The 22,490-nt window shown below is 31.7% G+C and overlaps 2 protein-coding genes across 2 annotated transcripts; both read right to left on the reverse strand.

The window, feature by feature from the left end:
* Positions 1-690: 690 nt before the first annotated feature.
* On the reverse strand, positions 691-2,080 carry LOC143043255 (uncharacterized). Its single transcript, XM_076215653.1, has one exon. It carries the CDS (start codon positions 1,983-1,985, stop codon positions 831-833), a length of 1,155 nt encoding a protein of 384 aa, XP_076071768.1. The 5' UTR covers positions 1,986-2,080; the 3' UTR covers positions 691-830.
* A 3,523-nt stretch (positions 2,081-5,603) lies between these two features.
* On the reverse strand, positions 5,604-13,065 carry LOC143043256 (uncharacterized). The gene is made up of 6 exons (XM_076215654.1): positions 12,962-13,065; positions 12,121-12,225; positions 10,591-10,680; positions 9,097-9,173; positions 7,880-8,032; positions 5,604-5,895 (listed from the first exon to the last, which is right to left on the reverse strand). The coding sequence occupies exons 2-6, from the start codon at positions 12,199-12,201 to the stop codon at positions 5,727-5,729; spliced, it is 570 nt and encodes a 189-aa protein (XP_076071769.1). The 5' UTR covers positions 12,202-12,225; positions 12,962-13,065; the 3' UTR covers positions 5,604-5,726.
* Between the last annotated feature and the right edge of the window lie 9,425 nt (positions 13,066-22,490).

Below are 22,490 nucleotides of genomic sequence, written 5' to 3' on the forward strand. Positions count from 1 at the left end.
GAAAGTGAGTACGGGGTTGTGGTTACGAAAATTAGAACATATCTGTCGTCACAGTTTTAAAAAGTAGATAGGTCGTAACGTTCAACAGACTTGTGATGGCGCGTCCACAAAAAAAATGAAAGTATAGGTTGTCTTTTCTCGACTTGCATAACAAATTCAAATTTCAAACATCAAAATTCCTATTTTAACCTTTTATGGAGATACATATAATTTCCATTCTCTACCGAAAAAAATACAGTGAAAACATACTATTAGCACTCTGTAACACCAAACAGAGAAAAACACAACAGTTTCGAAAACTTATGTCACATTATAATTAAAGAAATTTACTTAAATGATGTATTGACAGAAAAACTAATCTGACATTTTTTGGATAGACCTTTGGTCAAAATGGACCAGCAGATTTAAACACACGATATTTTCATACATATTGCCCCGAAATGATACGTAATATTACAAACTTTTATGATATCCAGATTATTGCATTGAATCAACCAGATTTCATTTTTGCAGATTTAGATACAAATTTCAATTTTATTGGTTTAAAAAAAGCATTTCCAAATAAGTTATAGTTGATAAAACTATATATATATGAAGGCCTTTTGGAAGTACACGAGGTTTACGTTATCATTAAAAATGAGTTAATATAGTACATAAATACATCAAGAAAAGTAGTTGAAAACAAGGATATAATTTTCTAAACTTTATATCTTAAAACGTAAATAAATAAATAAATCAACAACTGAACTCAAATAAACGTTAATATATGTTCATCCCCATTATCCGGTTCGTTATATATATAAGAGCTATGTCATCTGCAGTAAAACCTTTCAATCGGAATCCGAATCAGAGTCCTCCGATGATTCGTATCTTAGCATGGCTGACGCATCAGGTGTAAACAAATGACTCTGGCTACTATCACTTTTGCTGAAATCAAAATTAAGCTTCTTCATTGTTAAACTTTTGACAGTTAGGTTTCCAAAATGTTTTTGATACTGTTCATCTGGCGTTCCTGGTATATCGATGAGATTTTGTACTTTTGGTGAAGCTTCCACACGCATTGTATAATAATCAATATTACCGTTTTTATCGGATTTATAGTCCTCTAAGGATTCACAAAAGTTTCCAATCTTGTCAGTAAAATCCAAAGTTTTTAATTCTCTCAGTCTCATTTCGACATGATCGACATGCTCATCATGCTCAAACAAGTTTGTAGATCTCCTAGGCGATTTATTTCCATTTTTCGTTGTAACACTAGAATTACGCCTAGATCGAGGTCCGGATAATTTTGGTGAACATGTTCTCGGTCGTGTATCAATGGTCGGAACTTTAAGCAAGTTTTTGTCGGGCGTATTCCCTTTTGCACTCAAGGCGGTCACTGGAAAACATTGCGTACGTTGGTCATTTCTTCCATATTTAGCAGATGATGGTCTTGTAGTAATAGGATGCGCATGTGTGGTCACCGGTAATGGTGTCATGCTACCTTCAGACATAGACCTACTTCTAAGTCTTGGTGCCTCCTCATCAAAAACATCATCAATAACGGCATCAATATTTATCTTAACTCTCGATGTCTTCTTTGGTTTTGTTCCCTTATTTGGTTGTATCTTCTTCAGAAATTCATAATCCTGCTCAGAATCACCAACATTTATATTCAAAGACCGCAAATTTTTTGCTCTTAGTTCTCTTTCTTTTTCCTTGTCGCCATACATACGAGCATAAGCTAACTTCGAGCGATGAAGCTTATCTTGAAATCTTTTGTAGAGAATTTTTTGGTCTATCTGAACACTGTGAACTATATTCTTTTCAGTTCTATTTAATATATCCAGATTCTTTTTCAAAACTATATCTTCTTTGTAATTTGCATAATGTACCGCCAAAGAACGTTCGGCAGCGTCGCTTGCTTTACCAGACGATACGACCATTTTGAATGTAACTTCGCAAATGAATAAAATTTTGAGTGTTGACGCTTGTATTTGTAACATTCGTATTCATTTTCTTAAATTGAATCGTGATGTTTGCTAATTTGAATAGACTTAAATCAAAGTATTTAAATTTTCTGATTAATATGTCGTCCAGACAAAACTGTATAAATTTATCCCCACTTCAACCTTATCAAGTTACAAACTTTAGATTTCCTCGGTTATCAAAACATTGTAGTTTATCGTGGATTTATCAGTCATACTTTATTTGCTGTTTTGTTCCTTAATCTTAGTTTCTATTGGTAATAGACAAGTGTAGTTTGATTGATTACTTATGTTGCATGCCGATACTCAGCACAATTAAGATTGCCAATCTTTTAACATAGTTCATGACAGTGCGATAGCCTTTTTAAGTCAAAAATCAAGCACAAAAATATATATTTTAACAAATTTGAATTACTATTTCGTTAATACATGCATAGTAGTGTCTTAAGGTATGAATGTGTGTAAATATTGTAAAATATATTTCAAAACATGCCAACAAAAACGTGATAACATTTCACTATTTAGTCGAAGGATTGAGTTACCAAATAATGTAAACAAACATATTTTTGGTGTAACTTATTTTGGATTTAACCCTTCTGACTGACTTATCGGCGATTTATATTTAGCTATTTTCTAAGGAAGCTACCATTTGATTTTTATGGGGGAGCTAGGATGAAAAATTTTGTCCTGCATTTTTTTTTAGTTGTAATCTCTGTCCTGCCTTTTTATTTTTCACTCTATTCGGTCCTGCCTTTTTTTTATTAGTTTATCCTGACTTTTTTTACCTAAATTGTCATCCTGCTTTTTTTTTTTTTTTTTTTGCAAAGTGTCTCATCCTGCCTTTTTTTTTACTCAAAACTCCTGTCCTGCCTATTTTTTTCAAATTTCATCCTAGAATAAAGCCGTTAGTTTACTTGTTTGAATTGTTTTACATTTGTCCTTAATTTTCATTTTTTTTTATTGCAGACTTTGAGGTGTGGGCTATGCTCATTGTTGAAAGACGTACGGTGACCTATATTTGTTAATTTTTGTATCATTTCGTCTCTGTAAAAGTGTCTCATTTGCAATTACACAACATCTTTTTTTTTTTTACTTTTTCACATTTGCGACATTTTTATCTCTTGAAAGTCAAGTAATTATATCACTCTTGGCAATACAAACTTTTCATGCCAACAGTATATGATAAACAAACGGCAGCATTAGTTTTGCTCATTGTTGAAGGCCGTGTGGTAACCTATATTGGTTGACCTTCTATGGTCTCTGGTGGGGAATAATTGTCTCGACATAAGATTGTGTTCTTCAGTATTGCTGCCTTTTTGACCCACAAAAGAAAAAGAGAGTGATCTTTATTTTGCTATAAACAGTCGTAATCAAAATAAGATAGAAGTACGGAAATGATGTGCAACATAATGCCTCCTATCTCAATAAGATGGAAATACAAATAAAACCATTTTTGTCAATTTATTTTGTATCTAGTTATTTGATCGTCCTGAACATGAATGAAATATTTCCCACTGTACAAAAAACAAACGTGAACACCAACAATCTTACAAACTTTTTTGATATAATTTATCACGCCAAAAAAACAAGAATGTTTGCGTTATATAAATAAAAGTATAAATCCTTCGAATAACTTCAGTGAGATATATAAAAATATATATATATATACGGAGATGTGGTATGATTGCCAATGAGACAACTATTTTACCAAAGTTCAAATTAAGTGGGTGTAGACAATTATAGGCAACAGTACGTCCTTTAACAATGAGAAAACCCCATATCGTATACGTATAGTCGGCAATAAAATGCCCCGAAATGCAAAAATATGAAACAATTCATTGGGAAAACTAACGGCCTAATTAGATACAAAACATTGGAATGCGAAAAGGAAATATGGCGGATATGAACCAGATGTTCACTAACAATTTTCTGTCAAAGTATTAGTTATTGTATTTATTCATTTACATTAATTACATCTTTGCTTTTGACCATTAAAGTTGTTTTTGAGAGGGAAAAAGGTGTAAAACTTACCAGAAAGGACAAATTGAGTCGTCGTCCCGATAACTACGGGGCGCCGAATGGGACTCTTGTGATTTTGTACTCGAAATTCAATTTTGTACGGACAAAAGTGAGTTTTGTTCAACAAAAATGTTTTCAGTTTAACAAAATTTGTAGCATACTACAGATTTTAAATTTTGTCATACAAAATTATCTTTAAGTGGACAAAAGTCACTTTTGTCATGACAAAATTCATTTTTGTAACACAGACTTTACTTTTGTTACCTAATTTGAAAATTGGGCGACAAAAGTCAATTTTATATGCAAATTAGTTTAGTTTGGATTGTGTGAACTAATTTTCATACAAAATCGACTTTTGTGACACAAAATTGACTTTTGTTAGACAAAATTGACTTTTGTGAGACAAAATTGACTTTTGTGAGACAAAATTGACTTTTGTGAAACAGAATTGACAAAATGAATTTTGTCTCACAAAAAGTGACTTTCGTGAGACAAAATTGACAAAATTGAATTTTGTCTCACAAAAGTCAATTTTGTCTCATGAAAGTCAATTTTGTCTCATGAAAGTCAATTTTGTCTTACAAAATTGAATTTTGTCGTCACAAAATTGACTTTTGTGAGACAAAATTGACAAAATTGAATTTTGTCTCACGGCGCCCCGTAATAACAGCTTGAAAGAACCTTTTAAAGTTTCCTATATCGTAATACTTAACAAAGTATTTGGTAAAAGTGAAACTTGTCCCTTGACAGACACTTCAAAACATCTGCAATCAATACTTGATTTATAGTAACTTTTAGAACTAATTTTTACTAAGATATATGTTGTTTATCTAAATCTACCATCAATGGATAATATAAGAAAGAAGATGTGGTATGATTGCCAATGAGACAACTATCCACAAAAGACCAAAATGAAACAGACATTAACAACTATATGTCACCGCACAGCCTTCAGCAATGAGCAAAACCCATACCGAGTAGTCAGCTATAAAAGGCCCCGATAAGACAATGTAAAACAATTCAAACGAGAAAAGTAACGGCCTTATTTATGTAAAAAAATGAACGAAAAACAAATATGTAACACATAAACAAACGACAACCACTAAATTACAGGCTCCTGACTTGGACAGGCTCATACATAAATAATGTGGCGGGGTTAAACATGTTAGCGGGATCCCAACCCTCCCCCTAACCTGGGACAGTGGTATAACAGTACAACATAAAAACGAACTATAAAAGTCAGTTGAAAAAGGCTTAACTCATCAGATGGACAAAAATACAAGTGGACGTGGCCGGGTAATAAATAATATACATCCCGACACAAAAAGACACAATGAACAGATCTGAGAGTACTCGCAGTTATCTGACAACTAGTTCAAAGCCACTTACAACTAATAAAAAAATCATGCATCTAAGACTAAACTATCAATCCGTACACATCTAACATCCAATGGATTTAGTGTAAAGACGTCATAAGCAGCCAGAGAAAAACATGACCTTGTGCAATGCCAAGTTACAGGTATCAACAGATTGTAGGTCCATGAATATGTATATGTATAAAACATACTAGTAATATTTAGTTGGCTTTTAATTTACTAAAAAGCTAAGAAAAAGAAATGTCATTTAAAATAATTTTTATTATAATCTAGTTTTGTTTATACAACAAGTAATTGGTTGGTATACACTGGATTCTTTTAAAATCTGTTCACAAAGAGATATTGCAGCAAACTAGAGTATCCATTAACAGGCTACTCGCTTCCTCCTCCCCGCCTTATCCATGATGTTACCAGAAGACTGCCAACAAATTTTTTTGTCTCGTCCAACGCCATACTTTTGATTCACATAGCCATCTTTCATTAGATTCGAGATAGTTTTCCCATTGGTCAGTTTTTCACCAGTCTTTTTCCAGCTGAAAATTATAATGAAATCCTTAATTGTCAGCTTAATGAAAGAATTTAGTTTCAGTGTCTTATTGAATTGTATTATAAGTCACATGGTGTGTTAATGACCTAATACGATATTTATGTGATAAATTAATTCCATATGGAATGAGAGCAAAGCTCGAATCCAATATTGAATTTACCGAACCTATATATGCCGTATTATGTCACTGGCACATTGTGTAACAAATCAGTATTACCGACTATCTTGACATGTGGTATTCAGACTAACGGCTTATCAAAGTGACAAAGTCTACAATACTTAGTATCAAGAACCTACTTCAATTTGTCTGTACAGAATACAAATGCCAACAATAACAACTTCTTAGCTTTAAATTTGTTTTATGAATGCATTCAAAACATTCACTATCAATGTGATCGTCTGTTGAATCCTAACAGATGTTTTGAAAGGGAGTAACAGTTACTCCTTCCTACTATCCCTTATATGATACATGTAACTAATCCCATACTGTTAAGGACACCCTATATCAAATATATGATATCACTACGTGTAATCCTCTTAATCAATCACATGCCATAAATCTATATGAGGTAAGACAATTAACAATATCATACAAATGTAATCTTTAGGAAAACAAGCTTTAAAAAATAACTACTAGAAGTGATCAAACTTATTAATTAAAGAATAACTAATCGAAAATTCAAATAGAGAAAATATTCAACGCGTGAACGAACAACACATTAATTGACGAATGCGCGCAGCGCATGAGTTAATTATCAATGTTGTTCGGTCACGAGTGGAATATTTATCGATATTTGAATTTTTTTGACAACACCTATTGTTGTATGACGACTGAGGAGTGAACTTACCACGTGTATTTCACATGTAAAATTATCGGCAGTTATTTCACTGGGAAATCAATGTAATTCATTGCAACCAATGTAATAAATAGAGATTAATACATGGCAAAATCCATATCATATGTCGTATCATCCCGAGACACCAATATCAGCCCAAGGGCCTTTAGGCTCGAGGGATGATATTGATCGAGGGTGATACGGCATGTGATACGGATTTTGCCATGTTTTATACGCTTTACCATATATTTCAACAAAAGAGTATTATATTATATTATATGAACACTGTTTGAAACAGTAAACTTTTTTAACGTAACTTTCTAAATTATGTTTGAAACTTTTAAAAAACGCATTAATTTTATTTAATAATTTTATTTTTTTTTTCTTTTTTCTTTTTTATTATTTTACAAAATATACTTTCCAGTATCCAATAATTGTTTTGTTAATAAAATTGAGATTGTACACTACTTTGTAAGATTTTTAGTGAAAATGTAGCATTGAGGTATATTTTCCGGAATTTGCCGAGTATCACCGGAATGCCATGTGCGATAACGTTACGGAAAGGCATGTGATAACACTCGAAGCATGTGATAAACTTTTCATATCATCCTGCTAAGCACCAATTCGAAAAATATGGAATTTACGTTGATTTAATGCTATTATCATACAGTAAAAATCATATGTTATTTAGTCTAAGTATATGATAAACGAATTTATTCATGTTACATGTAGCTTAAAGGTATATACAGTATTATATATTTTACTTTGCTAAACATTTTTGCCAAATTTATCTTTGTCTATACTCGTTTTTAAGATTATAACCAAATTACGAGAAATATGACACACCTCATTATTTTTCTAGTCTAATACCTCTAAACTGGATTGTACGGCTGTCAAATGATAAGGGAAAGACCATTTGGCAACAAAGGGGCGATGTTTTTTTCCTAATAGAAAAATTGTATTCCCAATTTGTAAAAAATATTATTGTGTTCGAGCAGATGACAAAAAACAATATTCTGAATTTAGATTTTCTCCATAATTTTTGTGCGAAAATTGTCAAGTTCTGATTCAGACAAAAAAAAAAACAAAAAAAAAGTTAAATAGTTGCACCCTAATCTCAATGTGATTTCTTACTTTTTTGACATATGATTGGCGTTAAGTACGACGGTACTAGATTTAGTCCCATAACCAGGACCTTTGTGAATGAGATACCGTCCGCCGTCTTTAGTGGTAGCTACAACACCAGTATGCTTTATTCCAAGTTTTCCAAGAAACCCATTTAGAGGCCTGAAAAAGATAGACATTTATGAAAGGATTATATAAACTGCAAATAAATTCTGGTAAACATATTGATATAGATCGATTTTAACAGCAGTCAAATTTGATTTGAAGGCAAATAAGGTGTCTGCTTAATGTTGTAATGTCATGTAAATTAAATGTTGTCATTTTAGTATTACATTTGTTGGACTCTAAAGTGCGATGTTGACGCCAAAGTACGATGGTCACGCTAAAGTGCGATGGTCTACGCTAAAGTCCGATGCCTCCATACGCTAAAGTGCGATGGTCCGCGAAAGTTTGTGACCCGGATTTGTTATTATTTAACATCTTTTTTGAATAACACTTTAAAAAATATCTTGATGGAAAATAATAATAAAAAAAAGTACTAATAACGCTTTCAAAAGATGTAGGACCAATATTCATTTTATTTTATACCAAAAGTGGCTTATTTCGAATTGTAGACAACAAAATAATTTTTTGAGGAAATCCCTAAACTGAAATTTTGAAAAAAATAGAATGTATGATAAGCCCTCTTTTATAGCTCCTTGAATTCGAAAAACATACAGTATCTACCAATACAATTCTCTATACACTGTATAATATCAGTATTTGTATTTTTGAATTGTGTCTTACATATTGTTTAGAGCATAACACGTCTTGCTTTGAATACAAAGTAGCAACAACTGTCGTCTTTTTTTTCTCTCTTAAAAGAATGATATTTAAATGAGTGAAATTTAATGTGTACTCTAACATAAAGTATATCTGATTCATTAAACCGGGTATGCTGAAGGCCGTACTTTAACCTATAATGGTTAACTTTTATAAATTGTGACTTGGATGGAAAGTTGTCTCATCATTTTTATTCATACCACATTTTCGTATTTCTATGTGAACATGCAAAAGCGTACAAAGGTCAGCGTATATACATACGTTATATTATTTATACGAAAAACTCGTTGAAATGCATCTGATCATTGAAGATTTTACATGTAACTTTATTTCAGAAATAATAAGAGACGTATATTTCTTATGTATAGTGTCTATACATATATATATATAAAAAGGGGACAAACCTAGAATAACTCTCAACCTTCGTTACTTTACTGTTATACAGATTGGTCAGTTGATTCTTGTTCATATCATGGGGCCGCTACAATAAATATCACCAGTAAAAGAAATTAGTGAAGACAAATTTTTAAAAATAAGACTCTGTATTTGTACTTGGAATAATTAATTAAGGAAGAACCTAACAAATGACCTGCTATCAATTTAAGCATACACAAAACGATCTACTTTTATTAATAGAACTATTTTCTGAAGGTGTTATGTTTGCAGAGGGGCGGTAACAGAGGATGTCACTCCGAATTTCCGAGAAAAAAAAATAGCATTCTTTCTCGGATCCCGAAAAATGTATTATATATTCCAAAGTCCCAATAAAAGTATATCCCAAATTCCCACAAAAGTAAGGATCCAATAAATATAAAAGCCAAATCGTGACGTCCCAAAATTATCTAAAAATGCCAATGCTCCTCATAATTTAATTCATAGAGCTTTGTATAAAATTACTGAATTAAATTAATCTTTATTCATGGGAGAACGGTAGTTATTTGTTAAAAGAAGATAAAACGGGATCCTGCTTATAGGTAATTTATCTTTAGACCTTTACAAACAACTTTTCATGTCGTTTTAATTAAATGCAAAGGCAGATTCATGGGATATGGAAGACCTACGTTATGGGTTTCGGAGGAATAACAATGGCAACTCATATAAAAAAAATGATGTGGTATAATTGCCAATGAGACAACTCTCCACAAGAAAGTTCACGTGTCGTCAGAATGTCCAGTGAGTTCTGTAGATGCACGTGCACTTTGTCCTCCCACAAAATAACAAAATGATTACTGTTTTAATTTTCTATCGTTTTGAAAATAATGAAATATTTGACACTGAACGGATGAACATCTCTCTCATTAATTTTATCCTGGTATATAAATATTTTTTGTTTTATTTGTACATGTACAAATAAAGTCTCCTGTTTCCCGCTTCAATGTTGAGCAAGCGGTAAAACAAATATTTCTTTCTAGGTAACAGTTCATTTTGGGGTCCTCATCGCGCTCCGTTTCAACTATGTCGATGAAAAATAAGACACAAAAATTTGGATTTAAACAGCTAACGCTAAAGAAGCCAGTGTAAATTGCATGATAAAAACAATATATGTACATTGTCGGAAATTTTAAAATTTATTTGTGCTCGTTACGAAACTGGAGAAAAGCTCGACAGAGCCTCGCTTTTCGTCCCGTTTCTAAAGCTCGTACAAACAAATTTTATATTTTCCGACAATGTACATATTTTGTATATTTATTTACAGTCAGAAAATATTGAAATTCTTTTTGTAAATAGTATTACAACTGTTATTTCTATATTTTCGATAGATTTTATTTCACGTAGCTATTAAGTAAACACTCTTCAAACTTTCTAATAGATTGGGTTGCAAATATTCAGTTTCAATCGCAAGTTCGCGCATGACGCAAACAATGAACTTTGACATTGAGTTATTTTGTCTAACGTACCGTTTTTGTGTTTGTTTTTGTACTTCCTCCTCTTCTTCCCCAACCCCAAGATGATCGGGAGGAGCCTGATCTTGATCCAGAGCTAGAACTCTGAAATATAATATTGTCAATTCACAATATCAAATTTTAAAAATATGATTGGGGTCGAGATATGATTTAAATTAACTATTTTTATTTGAATTATCAAGTCTTATTCAATATTATCTCAAATCAATATTCTTTTTCCTTATTCATGTATGCTCTGTATGCCCCTTGTGGGCCCTTAATTGGAAATAAAATATTTTCTGTTCTGTTCTGTTCTGTTCTATTCGCCAAAATACTAAGAACCGCGTTAGAAAATACCAAACGACAATGAAAACATGAATCCGAGTGCGACAAAAAAACCCACATCATTAAAGGCTAACAAAAAATAATAATAAAAAAAAAAAAAAAAAAAAAAAACAACAGGAAACTTCTCAGCACGAAAAAAAACCCATCCTAAATAACTAGAAGGAATGATATTACATATTCCACTATCCGGTAGCAGATAATTAAAAAAAAAAACAAATGTAACTGTGAGCTACTGCTCACTAATGATACCCCCGCCGCAAGTGGATAATGTTAATAGTGTAAAACAGTATACCCCTTTTTCAAAGCGGGATATTAAAATTGTCTTGCCCTATGAAATTACCAAATTTACAAAAAACAGTTAATTAACTGTAATAAAAGTTAAAATATGATAAAACCTTCGTACAGAGGATGAACAATGAGGTGAATTTTTAATAACAGACAGGCACAATAAATATCACATCCAACAACACACAAAACCAAAGCAAACAATACATGGACCCCACAGAGACTCAAGTGCCTTGGAAGAGGAGAAAGCGGTTTCTACTGCACTGCTGCTCTTTCATGTTCATCACAAACAAAAAAATACTTGGGATAGCATAGAGGATGAAAGAACTCAAATATGGCTAGGACAAATGGAATCGACGATGAATGTTCTTGCGTTTGTTTGTGCTGTATTTCTGTCACGTAGAGTTGTCTATTTAGCGATATTTTAACATTGTTATTAAGCGGGAGGTTTGAATAGCATTTAAGCAGGTTCCACCCACCATTTTTCTTAAAATGTCCTGAATCATGTCAGAAATATGGCATTTGTTATCAAACATTTCTATTCTATGTATGTTGGCGTTTGTTTTAGTTACACTTCGGTGTTCATGTTGTTCCTTCGTTTACCTCATATAGTTGACGTGTTTCCTCGGTTTCAATTTGTAACCCGGGTTCATTTTCTTTCAATCGATTAATGACTTTTGAACACTGATTTACTACTAGTGCCTTTATTTATGTACACTGTTACACTGAGAAACAAGCTAAACAGCTTAACGCGATAAGCTAACAACAAGCGATGATGTGTTACTTAATAAAAAATGAAAATACTTAGAGTGAATATGTTTTCGAAAGCGCTTTTAAAAGATGCAACGGCTCTTTTAAGCCAAAATGAAACAATTAAACAACTTATGAACTCCTTTATTTCAAAATTTTACTTACCCTTGAACTTCTACTACCACCCCACCAAGCATCTGTTAAACAAACTGCTATCAGTATTATGAGAATAAATCGCAGGACCATTTCTTCTGAAGAAAGTTCGTGCTTCTAAATGGAAGGTAAAAATGATTATTTTCAAATACAAAACTGTAAATTTGTTTTCATTCCAAATGAAAATGTGATAATGATTCCAAATGATAAACTGATAATTGTTTATCTACATGTACAATGTAGGTTGCATTTCTGTACAAATCAACAACGCAATTATCAGATGCACTCTTTCTACGACTTAAACTGTACCTCTTTTACCATGAACTTTTGATAAAATAATATATCATAGAACGGAAATACGCTCTACTATTTTTTGGACTTCAGGATTTCGACAGATTTTAATATGACTGATCTGCATATTTACTGGTAACATTCCCATGTTTTATCTCTTTGAGATGAAACATAGAGATCATAACTGGGAACCAGTACATAAACAAAATTAATTATCCATGAATATTGTATATCTCAAAAAAAAAAAGAGGCATGGTTTGAGGAACGGCTGTATTTACAAACTACAACCTTTAATATGTTTGGACCAATAACTACCTGCTTCTGTAAAAGATCTCTTACCGTTGAATTGGTAATGATAATTGCTTTGCTTTTGTCTCGAACTTTGACGACGGTATAGTACGTATCTCTAAAAGCTCGATTTGTTCTATTCCACTTATCAATAGACATACATTTTTACTACACACCCTTATTGTATTCGTCACAGTAAAAAGCACTTGATTGAAGATATTGTAACGAAAATACGAATTTACAAAATAAAAATAAAAAGTTTTACTACACTTACTTTTCTAACAAATAATATATATTGGTGTGAGAATCTGCTCAATTAGTATACTGAACGGAGATTCAGTTTTAGTCTAGTATCTTTTGATATACTTTGTACTGAATATATATTTATTTTATATGTGACATCTGTTAAATACTATCGATTTTGATAAAAGTGACTATCCGATTTGATTCCACGAATGAACGATTCCGCAAAAATTATTAGTGATAATTGGAAATAGAATACGTCGTACAATACTATTTGTGAAACTAAAACTAAGCTCTAAAAGCAATACAGTAATACAATACACCACAATCATCAGTTCTAGTTAATTTCAAACATTCAAGGTATACAACCTACAAAAACGAAAATGTAAAACGGACAAACCATTTCCATATTGTCAGAAGTGAAACTATTATTATCCCTTGTTATTATTGATTTATTATTATTATTAATTTTTATTATATATATTTTGAGTATTATATAGAAAGATGAGTTCAAAGATACAGTAAAGATCGTGAATGAAATTAATATGTATTCTTGAAAGGGCTTCAACTTCACTATCTAGAGACATAATCTTAAACCAAAATACGATGTCATATTATGACAAGAGAGTTAATTGGTGAATGCACCAAGCATTTTGGCCGGAAGTATGGAGGTTTTTGATGTAAAAAAAAAAGGCACGATGCTTATATAAACAATCTGTATATTGAATTGACTTGAATCCTCAATTGTCAGAACTGTTCCAATCCAATTATTTATGATAACGCTATAAAACATTACTAAACAGTTGATGAAATCGAATATCATTTAATTCATTTTCAAGTCTTAATTTTGGAACTCGTAGACTATCAAAGTCGCATTCAGAAAAAAAGAAATATAATCAGATTCTTGCAAAATTATTTTATTTCTAATTTGCAAATAAATTGTCACATTTCGCTAGCAATATGTTTTTTGCAGTCTTAGACCTTATTAGATACATGTTTATTGTACCATACCAGGGAATATGATTACTAAAGCATGTACACATGTTAAACAAGGGAGAAAACTTGATAGGAACACTTCTAGTGATGGTTATTTTCTTACATGCAATCAAATTGTATGAGAAATATTTGTATACTACTGGACAGGATAAGACTTTACTCATGGCTAGTATTTCTTTATTTGAAACAAAGATAATTTCTGCACAATTTTTTGAAAAGTGCTTTTTAAACAAAGTACTAATATTATAGGGGAAATCAATAGTGGTATGACAACTAATATTGGAAGCTATACATGCAACTTTCACCTTGTGTGTACTCTGATGTATTAAAATGTCTTGCTATTTAAGTGAAATATTACAAAAAATGAAATATTCTGAGTGGATTGAGTCTGCAAAACACATTTTATGAGACAATATCCTTAAAAATGGACTCTACCATGAATATTCAGTTGACAGAACAAGCCGTACTTTGTGTTTTGGAGAGCTTTTTCTCCTTATTTCTTATATTCTGCTATAATAGAAAGTTTTCCTAGGAAGTTATACTTTAACAAATATATAGTTATAAGTAAATGAAATTATTTGTAATGCAGTAATAACAAATTATTCACTAAGAAAGAAGCTTTTAATGTCCCTCTCCTGAACGCAGCGTAGATTTAATTTTTACGTAAGTAAACTTTTAAATGGATTTTTCAATCTGCTAGAATACTCCAACTTCATTCTCATGACATTTTTATCATATATGAGTAAAAATTATCCCATTGTATATATATCTATTGGTCTGAAAAGTTGAAATTAGGAGGAAATGAGAGGTATAAATGAACCAAAATAGACATTATAAAGAAGACAAAGAGGTCCATTAGAGGTATTTATCTCCCTAAATTCATTTGTTGTATCATATTCAAATGTTTGTAGGCAGATAAGATAGATATTTGATCATTTATTGGTCCACACCATATTCTATCATGATGCGACTTGGTTTGGATTTGTCGAAGAAATTTTGCTCGAATCACTATAGATGTCGTCTTTCATTATACTAGTTTTTTTCTCAAATTATTAAACGGATTGTGACGAAACTTGACAGGAATGCTTGAAATAACCATTATTACAAAGGAAAAAAGTCACATTCAGTCTATTTCACATTTAATTAAAGATTGCAATTCGTTGTAGGCATTTTGAACATCACTTGATACTTCAATATAATTTTCGATTTTCCAATACTTTATGAAATATGTCCTCATTTAGCAAGAAATCATTTGGCACAGTTGACACATTATGCTTATATCTAGTCATATTCTAAATTCTAAATTCATTTTTAGATTAGTAGATAAATTTACATCTATATAGTACTGAGTGATCCGGAATACTATCAGGAATGTAAGAAAAAATATTAATTATATCCGACATTGGAACTTTTTTTAAAAATCTTCAATATTTTCCATATCTTTGTAAGGAACACATATATAATCCACTACAGATTTTCCAGTTGTAGAAATACGGGTAAAAAGTAAGATCACAAAAATACTGAACTTAGAGGAAAATCAATTCGGAAAGTCCATAATCACATGGCAAAATCAAAAAACAAAACTTGGTTATCATAAAAAAAATCGACCATGTAGCATGCCGAAATTAACATCACTTAGAAAATAATAAACACATCTCCATGATGATTTTCTGTTTGATCAATACAATTCCTTGGTTTAACTAGATCAACACATTCACATATTCGGAGTGTGGTTCTTCACGAGAATTAAAATTGCCACAAATAAATATCTTCCCTTTGTCAGTTTGTGTTGATTACAATATACCTGATGTAATAGATTTCGAAAAAAATACTTCAGAATCCACAGGTGTACATGAATCTGCTGGTGGCAAATAGCTTATTGCAACATAATAGCATAGTTTTGCTAGCTTAGCTAAAAACTCCAGCCATTATACTCCCTCGTTCGCCTCATCTACAACATGTATATATATCAAACATACCCGCTTTAGTGTTTTTCACAAATGCACCTACTCCAGGATGCACGTTTATGCAATGCTTTCGTATTATTTTCATAAAATCTAAAGCCATCAACGTGCAGACGTTCATTTCCACGTAAAAATGTTTCTAATATTCCAATTATATCACAGCTAGTGTAATTTAAAACTTTTTCCCGAAAAATTGAATTTTCGTTCGATTTCGTAGACTGCAGTTCCATACCACAAGCCGCACTGCATCCTATGTGCGCTTGGCTAAGAGTCGACTTCCTGCAAATTTTAAGTCTTTGTCTTCCCATTTCTTTCAAAACGGTCCTCATCGCATTTTGGTAGTTCCTTGTTTCCAACGGCATATCATTTTTCTAAATAAACTTTCTCAAATTGTTTACTGCTTTTAAGTTTCGATTTATTTTTCATGACTTCCTTTTTGTTTTCAATGTTGCTCTACACTGATTACAAACGGCCATTTTGTGATGATAATCACAAAGATAATTTAAAACAAATGAACAGTAATTGTGTTAGTGATTGTCTTTCTTTTAAAATAAGGTTAACAAAAGGTCTTGGAATGGTAATTAGCTTAGCAAAGCTACGATAAGCAACTCTACAACACAAAATTCGATATTTCAAAGTTTGTTTTGGGGGGAACACGTGAATGGAACATATACGACTTGAGGGATATTTTAATGTACTTGAAAGTAGTCTACTAGAATGTAGGTCCGTCCTTAAGAAATACCAAAACAGAGGAAATCCTAGAAATAAGAAGGTGCGGTATGAGTACAAATGAGACAACTCTCTAACCAAGTCACAGTGTGTACAACGTAAACAATTATAGAAAGTAGATAACATGTGTTTTCTGAAAGCAAAGCCATAGATAACTTGATAGGTTTGGCTGCACAATTTGAACTTCAGCATGCTTCAAAAATACGACGAAACATATCGGTTCAATACTAATCAAAGAATTTAGGAGGTATTTTAAGCTTGGCCATCGTAAACGTTGATTTTTTGGTCGTAAATCGAGATTACCGAGGGACGCGGATATTTTCGACAGTAAAATCAAGTTCTACGAAGTTCAAGCTTAAACCTGTACACAGTTATCTCTATTCTCATGCCACATATAAACATAAATTCTGTGTAATAAATATTTTGGATTTTAAAGGCTTTAAATGAAAAAGTCCGATAAAATGTTGCATCGTCTGTTGTATCTAAACGATGTGACGTCAAATGCATGTACATGTATACCCTGGATGTGAAACATTAACACTAGGACGTATTTATACTTTTCGTCGCTCCAGAATGGTTTTAATGTCGATGAATAGAAAATTTAGAGGCTAAAAATGTGACTTCCTTGTATATTTTTTTTAGAAATTACATACCCCAAAAAAAATCGGAATTCGAAATGGATGCTTTCTTTATAACGGACTGGTAGAACGTGGCATCTAACCCTTCAAAATAATACGTCAACGTCCAATGAAAAATTATCGTTACAACAGAATTGCTTTAGAATTCTTAATCACATTAGTATGTTATCATAATGAATCTTAATGTTGTATTTCCTTCTTGTTGATATGCAACCATAAATTAACCATGAGTTTTTCTTTAAATGTTTAAGATGTCGGTTTTATGTGTTGTTTTATGGTCTCATTGACATATTACCTATATCTTGATTTATATTCGTCATATTTATCACAATGTTGCAGTCATATTACAATGCATAACAAAATACTAATAATACATACATCAAATTCTTTTTTTGTTTGAGGTACTGTGGATTCATTTATTTTCGTTGGTATCAATTTTGGTGGATTAAGTAAGCATTGCAGTTTCGTGGATATTTAATTTCCTTGGTTTTTTCCAAACTGCATACAAGCCTAGAACATTTGTATTTCGTTGCACATTTGAATTCGTTGTTCACCTATTCCTACGAAATCCACGAAAATGAACATCCCATGTAATAAAAATGAATCCACAGTATAAGTTACACATTTGTCTAAACAACAACTCAAATGCGTTTGTTATCTTATTACTCGATAAAAAAGTATAACAATATCAAAATGGTTAACTTTATTTAATAGCATTCACTGCTTATATTTTTTGGGCCAAACGTATATATGTTTAGGGTATCTTAACTACGCTGAAAGTGTTATAAACACTATACAGACTCGACCCACTGTTCACTTGTACATAAATTTCGTCGCCCACTGCCAGATTAACGTTGATAGATTGGGATGCCATATCATAATCTTTATTTGTGAATAGCCACACCAGAATCCCTCGATCCATTCTTCCTTAGAGTACGGTGAGCGGCTTCAGTTCCTGACATCATGGAAGCAGACATTGAGTAAATACCAACTGTTTGGACTGTAAAAATACCCGTACCGGTACTATATTCAGTTCCTTGCTCAAAAATCAATCTGTTATATATGACTAAACCTCCTATACTCACTGTTTTAATACCTGAAGGTAATGTTGCTGTAAACGCAGCTGGAGAAAGTATTTAATATTCATTTTTTTAAAATTATTATTTACATATACACATACATAAGTGCCCATACAGTTATTCGGAATGAAAATATCTTACTGAAGCTATGATATGTTATGGGTAGGTCTGAAGTCTATTGTTATTTAAATGTTAAAAGTAGAAAGATGATTAATTCTTGAATATTCACACTATGTGTTTATTTTGTTACAACACTTGCATATTTTGTTTTGACTGCAAGTCATGTCACCCGATTATGTCAAAAATTTATAATTTATGTTAAAGCGATAGATTATGATACAAATATTGATAATAAAAATAAACAATCTGTTGTTTTCATTCAGACTGTAAAGTAAAACTTTCAACACAAAATTCTAGAAGAAATTGTATCTGAAATAGGCAGTTTTATTACATTTGAAATCCATTTTACATTACAGCTGTAATGTTATTACTGTCTTTTTGTTAAGTAGATATCAGTGTAAACAATGTAGCTATACACTTATATTTACTTTATAATTACACCTTATATCAGAATGCCGGATTTTGATTGGTGGTTATAGCCAGTTTTTTTTTTTCGCATATTTTAACATTTTTTCCTCATTTCAAACGAATTTGCCTGTTTTCACCACTGCAGGTGAATTTGCCTCAAATTCCCGTCTCTGTCGTGACATTTACCATTTTGAATTAAGAAATAATCTATGGCTTCCATGAATTATTTCGATTCTAATAGGACAAATACGATCATTAAAAAACTGAAGCGATGATGGGTATACCGTGTGTGTGGCTGTTCTATTTTACCCACTGTTCGATAAATGTAAAACAAATCTAATAAACCTGCATGAATGATTTCTTAACTAACCGCTAGAAAAAAAATGTGATTACTTTTTTTACTTCTCAGTAAACCCAACATTTGCAATTTTAAATTTACATTTCTTATCGTAAGCTACTGTCAAATTCACTGTTGACATGTTGTAACCAAGGAGCCGCCATGTTGACTTGCTGAAATCAGTAAATGTGCGAATAATGCAATAGAACAGAAAACAAGCAACACCTACCTCAATACTTTATTTTAATGCAATTGTAGCCGAGTTTAGAAGGTAAACGCAATAGAAAAATCTTCAGCTTTGAGGTTTTCATTCGTATGACGTCATGTTTTGAAATGACGTTAATGCGCTAAAATCATTACTGGAATTTCGCGGAATTTTAATTTATTTTGTTTTTGTCCATTTTTCCGTTCTCTAATGTGTAAATTCTTTTTGTTATGCGTCAGAATCAGAATAAATGTTCTGTAGGGTTTTATTCAATTGTAATTGTTAACACAGCGAAATTCACAACCGTTTCACACATAGGTTACGCTACATGTGGATTTACGTGGGAGGCATATTTAAACAGCCATTTGTGTACATCTTGGAGTCTGCGCTAAGTATAGATATATCGAGAATTTTATCACGGTGTTGTTTACAAAACGAAAGAAGCACGTCATATTAAAAATATTCATTTTTACCCTCGCGAGCCTCTTTCCGCCTAAATTATTCGGAACCTTTCTCACTTTATCCCGATTATTAAGACAACATGGGTAAGCACAATTGATTGAGTTAAATCGAAAACTGTAAACAAGAATGTCAGAGATATAAGTGAAGATTTAATGATGGAATGAAAATGACGTTTACACATAAATACCATGACGTTACAAAACGACAGCACTAATTTTATAACGTGTATAAGAACATGTATATTTCCCGCGGTACTACGATTTTCCCTCACCTGTACAGAAGGTTTCACTCCAAATCTATTCGGTGTAATTAAACAGATATATAATGTTTATATGAAGAGTATTTACGGCTTGGGAAATTTCTCAGTCCCTTGACTGGTATTTTTTGCAAATGCCTCTCCATAAAAAATGTAACATGATAATATCTGTTCAAAATTGTCAGCTGTAATGTATAATTTATTTCAAATGGAATAAAACTGCTTTCTGTTTATGCAGGAGTTTTGTGTTCAGAGTTTAACATTGCATTCCAAATTAAAATAAGATTTAGTGTTTATTTTCATTTCATTTCAAATATCTTTAAATTAAAGAATTTTAAAGCTGTTTAGTTTATAGTTTATACGAATTCAAAGCAAGAAAAAATGACTAGCAAGAACGCTTCGTTCACGGTAAGAAGTCAAATTGTTTTCGTACATTCATATCAAGTGTTGATGTCAACAAAAAAGGCATTTTAACAAGGAAGCTATTAATCCAAGAGTTCCAAATGGTGAAGTTGACATCATCTATTTGTAAATTTTTCGGACGCCATCACGAGTTGGTTGACCTTTATGGAATAACCGTTTCACAGATGATATTGGATATGTTTCGTACGTCGTAACTACAATCTCCTTCCCTTTTAATGAATTTGACCAACCGAATTAGACTATTTACAAGGTTTGTAATAACAAGAGCAACATTTCGGGTGCCACGTGTGGAGCAGGATCTTACCCTCCCGGAGCACCTGAGATCAGCCCCAGTTTTTGTTGGGGTTGGTGTTGTTCATTCTTAAGTTTGCTATATTGATTCATGTGTACTATTATTTGTCTGTTTGTCTGTTTGTCTTTTTCATTTTTAGCCATGGCTTTTCAGTTTATTTTCGATTTATGAGTTTGACTGGTCCTCTGGTATCTTTTGTCCCTCTTTAGTCATATAATACTTACAGTAAGTCAGAATATGTCCATTTCATAAAAATACGGATTTTTATCAACTTAAAGACGAATTATATGATTCCGTCACGCGTGCCTACTTTCTATTATAAACCGTATAAAAGCAACCAAAGATTAGCATAAAATCTTACCAGTACTTGCTCGACACATCAACACAAACAAGATGGATGTAAAAATAAGTTTCATTATCATTGCTATTGACAGGCGATAACATATCTGCAATAAAGAAAATTACTCAAATACTATATATGTATAATCCAATTGCACCTATTATGAGGCTTTTTCACCTACGTTTATTTATGATCCAGACAAAAGTTCCCATTCTGTGTTTATGTTGTAGATGTATCATTATTCCCTTTATGGTTACATCATTTTGATTTAGAATCCATACTGCATCTTAAAAAATGGGTTTGAACAGACTTCCGAACCATCCATTATTCTGTAATGAGGAGAAACCAAATTGCATCCATGCTTAAATTCACATTCTTAAATATCGAATTACGGATAATTTGTTTTATTTCTTTAAATATTTACAACATTTTGACATTAATTTATGTTTTTTCTTAAGAAATGGAGGCCTGTAAAATATTTCTTTTGCTGATTTTAAAAAGATGATCTTTTTGTGGACGTTTCCGTACATTTTACCTTTTCCAGTGATACTTCATCTGTTGATGAATACTGCCAACGTTTCGTGCATATTTGAATATATTCAATTATGTTGAAAGACGTGAATAATTTAAAATAAAAATTAATTAGTCTCTAAAAAAACACTTTTGTTAAATATGTGGAATTTGGGTACTCGGTGTGATTTGGGTACCGTGACGTAATATATATAATTTTTACTCAAATAAATGCGACAAACCGTACAAGTATACATTGTTTTCTGTAAAAAAAAGTATCAACAGTAATATAAAAATTAAAAATAAATTAAAAAAAGATGGAGTCCACAATTTCTCGATTATTTCAAACAAGGGACGAATGTAAAATAAGTGTCAAATATTCAGTTTAAAGCGTTTCAATTCAAGGTAAACCCAGAACGACTCTTCAGACGGATGTTTTGTTTATTTGCAATAAAACCATTTAGAACACTATTACGAAATACTGTAATGTAATAAAATATTAACATTTATTAAGGCCATGCATTCTTCATTATAAATAATTAAAACAATACTGTCTTATACATTTTATATTCTAACAAATCTTATGTCTGCTTCTATGATTCATATTTCACACTGTTGACAGAGAAGTTTGATACTAATTTTTCTGTCTTATTTGGTTACAAATATGTCCAGCATAACTGAATAAGCTTTGGCTACGATATCCTGGCATTCCAAACAAAGTAAACAGTAACGATTATTTTAAGTACTAAATTTTTACCATTAATTTCAAGTACTTAATTTGTACAATAAACTAACGGTAAA

Source organism: Mytilus galloprovincialis, chromosome 8 (genome assembly GCF_965363235.1).
Source record: "Mytilus galloprovincialis chromosome 8, xbMytGall1.hap1.1, whole genome shotgun sequence".
Classification (NCBI taxonomy): Eukaryota; Metazoa; Mollusca; class Bivalvia; order Mytilida; family Mytilidae; genus Mytilus; species Mytilus galloprovincialis.

Excerpts from the sequence above, each read along its gene's own strand:
- LOC143043256 (XM_076215654.1), bottom strand. The coding sequence starts at position 12,201 with ATGGTCCTGCGATTTATTCTCATAATACTGATAGCAGTTTGTTTAACA. Across the intron at positions 10,681-12,120 it reads GTGGTAGTAGAAGTTCAAGG|AGTTCTAGCTCTGGATCAAG; the intron begins GTAAGTAAAATT and ends ATTATATTTCAG. Across the intron at positions 8,033-9,096 it reads AAGGTTGAGAGTTATTCTAG|GCCTCTAAATGGGTTTCTTG; the intron begins GTTTGTCCCCTT and ends TATCTTTTTCAG.
- LOC143043255 (XM_076215653.1), bottom strand. The coding sequence starts at position 1,985 with ATGTTACAAATACAAGCGTCAACACTCAAAATTTTATTCATTTGCGAA.